This window comes from Rhinichthys klamathensis, unplaced genomic scaffold, assembly GCF_029890125.1.
Source record: "Rhinichthys klamathensis goyatoka isolate OS25496 unplaced genomic scaffold, OSU_Roscu_1.1 h1tg000008l_1, whole genome shotgun sequence".
Classification (NCBI taxonomy): domain Eukaryota; kingdom Metazoa; phylum Chordata; class Actinopteri; order Cypriniformes; family Leuciscidae; genus Rhinichthys; species Rhinichthys klamathensis.
The window spans coordinates 141,040-148,517 of NW_026606561.1; the positions used below are offsets into that span (position 1 = coordinate 141,040).

A 7,478-nucleotide genomic window follows, 5' to 3' on the forward strand; every position below is an offset into this window, starting at 1 on the left:
CAGATATCTTGTCAAATCTATGTTTACAGTCAATCGCAATGCATCAGCAAACCAGCTGCGCTAACGTTATGTAGCTAACGATGTGATTACCATAGGTGATTACCATGGTGATTACTAGCAAATTGAGGTAAGTACCTATCAGCCTGCGCCATCTAGAGTTTAATGACAGAACTCGGTATTTAAGCTCAATTTCTCTGTAAGATACACACACAAGTTGCGGTTTGAAATATTGAAGATCTGATAAAGTGATAATGGCACTAAAGGAACTGACGGTGTTTATGGTGTGTTTTTGGATTGTCTGTGCTGATGCTGGACATGAGTTCTTTTCATCAACAGGTTATTCTTTCAGTTCAATATCAATTCTTTATATTTTGTTAAGTTTTTTAATCATTGTAGTGTTTTGTCGTTATTTCTCAATGTTTTTTACACTGTTGTCACAAGGTGATTGGAAGCCTTTGTTTTCATCTGTGAGACTTTTGACCAAAAATGAACAATTGCCTATATCACAGTTTTTGCCACAATATCAACACATGCACTCATACCATGTGTAACGTTATAGTTACTCTTTCACTTTTAATTCCATTATTGACTAAACAATATCAACCCTCTCTTTGGTTTCTAATAAACTTTTCATAACTCTTAATGATGTAAAATTAATACATAAATCCAATGCCTTTTGACAATTAAGTACAGATTGTTTTATAGATCTAATTGCACAACTATATGGGAAGACGAAAGACCTTCTGAAGGTCTTCAGTCAGTGTGTTGATGCTGAGAATGTAGAGACAATGAAGAGGTGAAGACATTTATTTTGATGTTTTATTCAATCTTGTATGTGGTTTTAGATCAAGGATTATGTTAATAAATACATTTTCTAACATTCTAACTTTTGATGAACCCGTCTTCATCCAGTGTTCTTCCGAATCTATTGCTTTCATACTCTGACTCTGAGAACCCAGAGGAAGCTGTGAGAGACCCTGTGGCAGCTTACAGACTCCTCAGACAAATGAGAAATGATTTGATATATATTATAAAACACATTCAGCCGAATCTTACTCAGTGTGAAGAGTATCAGAATGAGTTGGACGCAATGATCCCACAGCTGGAGGACTTGGATGGTGCAGCTTCAGGACTGATCAGACTGCAAGAGATCTACAAACTCCACCCAGAAGACATCACAAAGCGTAAACTGTCCTGCAGTTTTACACCAATGCAGTTTCACTGAGAATTTCACTTTTTCCGATCTGATTTATGCTTTTTATTTCACAGAAACGTCTCTAAATGCAGATGAGGCTTTCAATGTAGGGTTGGTCGCTTATGACGAGGACAAATTCCAGCACGCCTTCCTCTGGTTTCTGTACAGTCTGGACAGATTAACAGAAAACTCAACCACTACTGAGGAAGAGTTGCTCCGTTTCCTTAGTTCCTCAGTCTATCATTTTGGCAGCCTGTCTGTGGCAATCTACTTCGGCCAACGGCTTCTAAAACTGGGTGAGGTCATTCTGTCCTGCATTTAATAGCATTTAATTTAATATTTTTATATTTGAGTTTGGCAGACAATTTTGTTAAATTGTTGTGATTCAAGTCATAAACATCTTTGCCTCAGATCCAAGTAATGATGAAGCCAGAGTTCAGCTGAACAGACTCCTTCACTTACAGAGCAACCCTGACATATTTCCACTGAACACCGAGTCAAGTAACTATGAGGCTCTGTGCAGAGGAGAGGTTGACGAGAGGGCAAGTGCTAAAATTTTAATAATCATTTGACATGAAATTACAAACAGTCATTGTGAAGCTTTGTGTGTTGATTGGAAGTTTATTATATTTAATCAAATCAGATCTCCAAGAGGCAGAGGGCGCTGTCCTGTAGGTACAGCACAGGTGGAGGAAACCCCAGACTGATGTACGCACCAGTGAAAGAGGAAGTGGAGTGGGACGAGCCTCGCATCATCAGATATCATGACATTATATCAGACAGAGAGATGGAGATCCTGAAGAATATTTCCAGACCTCAAGTTAACACACACACACACACACACAACACAAATATTTTGTTGTTGTCAGTATATTTCAAATGTTATTTCTTGTTATAGTGTTGATGGTGTACTATTATTATACTATTCAATGGGCAAATGTATGTGGACATCCATTTCAAATGAACATGTTTGCTTGGCCCCTTAATTCCAGTCTTAATGCTATGACATAATTCGATTCTAGATTGGTGGGTTTCAAACTTTTTCAAAAATATGATGAACCCTTTGCTATGGACCCTTCTCCTAAAATATAGAGCCAGCTATTTATTTTCATTGTTTTACACACATTTATAAAATTTATTTATTTATTAATTGACAATATATCTATTTACTCCCCAGCTGATGTGTAAACCTTGAGAAAAATCTAAAACTGAATAGAATAAAATCAATCTTATCATTTCTGACCAGTCTTGAATGAAAGTCAAATTTTGTACAATTAAGCTTAAAATTTACTAATTTAAACCTCAGTCGAGAATTGTGTGCTTCATGTGAGGTCCATATAGAAATGATTCATTGAGGTCTGTGTGGAAGAACTTGGCTGATCTATAGAAAGCCCAGATTTGAATCCCACTGAACACATTTAAGATACATTGGAGTCCTAACTGCCGGCACGCAGGCCTCATCCAAAATCAGAGCCAATGATTTTGAAACTAAATGCTCAGAAAGCAAACCTAATTGTGGTGTTTGGATGTTCACTTACTTTTAGCCATATACATAAATGTATACTTGACAGTTCATTCCTGTTTTTTTGCCCACAGCTTTCTAGATCGGAAGTTAATCAATATGGAATCTCAAAACTACGTGTTTCTCAAAGGTTTAATTAATATTTATTAATCACCTCATTATAATGGCGTAGTTCACCCCAAAATGTAAATTCCCTTATACTCCTACATGATGTTTGGTTAAAAAGTTTAATACAAAAAACACTTAAACATGAGAGTTAGCAGTATTTTACATAATATTAAACCGTTTTAGTCACACACTTACTATGCAAAGATTAATCATCACTATATTTTCAGTGTTTTTCTAAGCGTTGACCCTGTGGAAGCTGGTGTCAGTCAGAAGATTGCAGATGTTACGGGACTCTCCATGGAAACAGCTGAACCACTGCTTGTACGTCACCGTAAGAAAGAAAGCATATGATCATGCACAGGCAGCTTATATATTTTTTTTCTGTCAGCTATGCCTTTCAGTTAGCATGAACATACTTTGCACAACTTAACTAAATAAACAAGCAAACAAATGGTGGACACACCAGATAGTGACTGGTTTTCGGACCCCCCAATACAGTAAAACTGCACATTTTAGGCCTTGTCCACACGGACACGGGTATTTTTTATAACCGGAGTTTTTCCTACAGCGTTTAAAAAAAAAAATCCCGACCACACATGCTCGGTCTCCGTCTACATGAAAACGCAAAAACACGCTATCAAGCGCGGTCAAGAGCATGCCACGCCAGCAGGCGGCGATATAACCCTTAACCGTAAAGCCACGTTGGCCAATCAGAAGCGCAAATCTGACGTCAAACACAGCGGATAACGGCGCACACTCTGACGTCGCAAGGCAAAAACCCCGGTTTCACTGTCTACACGACAACACTGTAACCGGCGTTTCCGAAAATCCTCAACCTGGCAGGGGTTTTCAAAAATGTTCGGTTTCAGTGCGTTTCCGTGTGGACGAAGGGCCGAACCGCGTAAAAAAAGTCACGGTTATAAAAATACCCGTGTCCGTGTGGACAGGGCCTTAGAGTGGCCTTTTATTGTGGCCAGCCTAAGGCACACCTGTGCAATAATCAATCATGTTGTCTAATCAGCATCTTGATATGCCACACCTGTGAGGTGGATGGATCTCAGCAAAGGAGAAGTGCTCTAGCTGCGTTTACATGGTTCAATCGGAATGAAATCAATCCGATTGATGAATCCGAACATGGTGTTTACATGAACGATAAATAAAGTAATCGGGTTGATGTGCGCGTTTATATGTCACAAGGTTCAAATCGAAATTGATTTTTTTACATGCCACACTGCACGAATATGCTGCTGTTCGCGCATAACAATTCTCCTCTATTGGTTCTTTATTTGTTTTAAACAGCAGACTTAATATTTATCCGTCTCTGGTCATGATTTGGAGACGATGAGCATGAACCGTTTTGCCGTGCTACTTATATTGATCACGCAGTAAAACCCCGCGCCCAGAACCAGTCGTCCATGGATGAGAGTCTGAAACAAGCACTGGTGGGACGTTGTCCTGCTTCACTTCACAGACGCTGAGTGAAACGAGAATTTTTTAATAACTGAACACTCATTTATATTCACTTTATTCAACAGGAAGAACAGCTCGTTCCGTGCGTCATACGTCATTACGCTATTTCAGCGTCATTGCACATGCGCAGTCCTTTTAGTTTCGGTTTTCAATCCGATCAAGTGTTTACATGGTCTCTCGATCGGATTACAAAAGGAGTAAACCACCCCTTTCAATCCGATCGAAATTTCAATCGGATCGAGCTCAATCGGATCGATTAAGGTGTTTACATGAAGGGTTTTTAGTCCGATTGAGCCGTCAATCCGATTATAAGTGTCCATGTAAACGCAGCTAGTAACAGATTTAGACAGTTTTGTGAACAATATTTGAGAGGAATATGCCTTTTGTGTACATGGAAAAAGTCTTAGATCTTTGAGTTCAGCTCATGAAAAATGGGGGCAAAAAAAAAAAAGTGCAAAAGTGCTGCGTTTATAATTGTGTTCAGTGTATATACACCCAATACCGTTGTACAAAAGTCTTAGGCACGTTAGTATTTTCATTATCAGTTTACATTTCCAAACAATCATTTTGCCATTGGGAGGATGCTTTGATAAATAAAATCTATTTATGACATTATTTTTTAATTAACTTCTATTAACTAAATCAAATCAATATTTGGTGTGACTACCCTTTGCGTTTTAAAACAGCTTTTGTCCTCGGTACACTTGCACATAGTTTTGCAGGAGACGTTGCCACAGTTCTTCTGGATTTTGTCTGTCTCAGTTTTTTCTTTTTATTCATGTAATCCTAGACAGACTCTGTGATGGTGGGATCAGATCTCTGTGTTGATTATACCGGCTGTTGTCAGACTCCTTGTGTATACAAATATTTCACTGGATTAATACAATTGAATGGCAAAAAGATTGTTTGGAAATGTAAACTGATATTTCCTACTGACACACTACAGCAAAATATATAAATAACTGGCTTAAAACAATTTTTGGGGGGTGAAAATACTAGCGTGCCTAAGACTTTTGCACAGTACTTATGTACTCGTGGCACCAGTATGTATTTAACAGAGGCAAGCTAGTAAGAGTTGTGCATGTAAACTTCACTTCTCTAGTGACTGATGCAAGAGACCAGCGTCCTTGTTAGCGCGCCTGCCTTCAATGCTGGAGACCCTGGTTCAAATCCTGCTCGGAGTGGGTTGAGCAGGAAACCTTTGGAAAAAAATTTGACAGTTTTTTTTTTCTTCCTCCCATTTATTTTTTCTTCCCCTTTTTTCTTTTTTCTTCTTTTTTTTCTGCTGCCATACAATAAGCTTTTCTTCATTCCATGTTTTATAGGCAACCTCGGTCGTGTTAATTCAGATTAGCACAGTTGGTTTTAAATTAATCTTGTTTATTTTAGTTCAGGACTCCATAGTCCAGGTGTTAGTAATCTGTTTCAGATTACTTAAAGATTTTTTTTTTAAAGACATTATTAACTATTGTAGATTAAGGCCTACTCCTGGCATAATTTAAACGTTGTCCGGAAAACAAAACCTAAACCTAAAGAAAGAAACCTTTTTGCAGGGAACATTGGTTTGCTTTTTTTTTCTAATATCTCTTGCCAAGGAGTGGCATACATCATAAGCTTTGGGAGCTTTATATATAATTAATTTATATTCACCTGATTTATCACTCTTGAATTCTTAAGTGGAGATAAACATGTATTTTCCATGTGAAACATTGGAGTGTTAACAGTTTCTATTTCAATACTGATTCATGAGTGATGCAATAATTTTCTAGGTTCAGAATTATGGCATTGGTGGAAGATATGAACCGCATCTCGATGCATTCGTAAGTGCACTGTACAAACATTACATCACTTTTGCAAACCAACACATAATTTTGCATTGGTTCCCTCGGGAATCTTTGGCAGTTTTGGATTTACCAGTAATCATTTAATTAATTATCTACTTTGAAAATAAATTAAAATGCCTGCACAAACCTTCTGTGTCCAGTTTGAAAAGTAAATACTACTACTACTACCACTCACTTTCTTGAGTCAACAGGCTTTTTACTAGATTACATCAGTCAAATCATTACAAACTAACTGAAGAATGTTTGACCTCACAGGGGATAGAGAATGACAGGATTGCTACATTCCTAATTTATGTAAGTTGACAGTGTAAGTGCAGCTGTCAGAAAAACAATTTGCCTTAATGACATTAAATAGTATTTCTATTACAGCTATTAATATTACATGTGTGTAACTATCCATATAAATGTTTTCCTGTAGTTGAGTGATGTGGAGATGGGGGGCGCCACTGTCTTCCCTAAAGTTGGAGTTGTAGTGCATCCGAAAAAGGTAAACCCTCAATTCTGTGATTTATAAAAGGATAATTTCAGCATCCTCTCTCTGCTCTTGCAGGGTTCAGCCATGCTTTGGTACAATCTCCACAGAAATGGTGAAAGGAATTGGAATACGGAGCACGCTGGATGCCCTGTGTTAATGGGTAACAAATGGGGTAGGTTGTAGATAAATCTAAAATATAATTGGCTGATTTGATGACATTATTTTGAAACTTTTGTTGTGCATTCTCAATGTATAAATGTATATTAATGTATCTAAATTTCATTTTATATTCATAAGACATTATATACTGTATGTAGATTTATCAAAATACAAATTAATTTAATCTAAGTGTCTTATTTGTGAATGTTCTTTGTAAAATAAATGTATTATTGCCTTTTTTTCTATTGTATGGTATTTTTGAACCAAACAATCATACTGTGTGAACAGGACAAAATCAATTGTCATGAATCATTTGAAAAGAAAAGCGGACGATTGAAAGTTAAATGTTAATGGTAAAAATTGTTTATTTTTATTTTGCTATTTTTTGTTTTGTTTTTTTCAGTGGCTAACAAATGGATCAGTGAGTTTGGACAGGAATTCAGGAGCCCCTGTTCTTTGTCAGACTGGGAGTGAAAGACATAAAGATATATATTTTAACATACTCTCTGTACATGTTATATTTATTATGTATCAGTAATGTAGGCAGGATCTGGAACCGATGTGTCGTATCAACTTTTGCTGTTGTTTGTAACAGTATATTTCACTGTCACTATTACTGCCTCAGATCACAGCTGAGTTTTTCATATCTTGCCTTTCTCTCGATGCAGCTGAGCCCTTTGGCTCTTACATGCACTGCAGAAAGGC

At 37.2% G+C, this 7,478-nt stretch overlaps 1 protein-coding gene across 1 annotated transcript; it reads left to right on the top strand.

The window, feature by feature from the left end:
* The first annotated feature begins 229 nt into the window (after positions 1-229).
* On the top strand, positions 230-7,253 carry LOC130091974 (prolyl 4-hydroxylase subunit alpha-1-like). Its single transcript, XM_056260117.1, has 13 exons — positions 230-336; positions 706-796; positions 913-1,184; positions 1,270-1,491; positions 1,607-1,737; positions 1,839-2,015; positions 2,792-2,847; positions 3,053-3,146; positions 6,065-6,115; positions 6,395-6,433; positions 6,558-6,626; positions 6,690-6,786; positions 7,177-7,253. The coding sequence occupies exons 1-13, from the start codon at positions 252-254 to the stop codon at positions 7,245-7,247; spliced, it is 1,455 nt and encodes a 484-aa protein (XP_056116092.1). The 5' UTR covers positions 230-251; the 3' UTR covers positions 7,248-7,253.
* The last annotated feature ends 225 nt before the right edge of the window (positions 7,254-7,478 follow it).

Coding starts and splice junctions, on each gene's coding strand:
- LOC130091974 (XM_056260117.1), top strand. CDS start 252: ATGGCACTAAAGGAACTGACGGTGTTTATGGTGTGTTTTTGGATTGTC. Junction 6,116..6,394: donor AACCGCATCTCGATGCATTC/GTAAGTGCACTG, acceptor TTGACCTCACAG/GGGATAGAGAATGACAGGAT. Junction 6,434..6,557: donor TTGCTACATTCCTAATTTAT/GTAAGTTGACAG, acceptor GTTTTCCTGTAG/TTGAGTGATGTGGAGATGGG.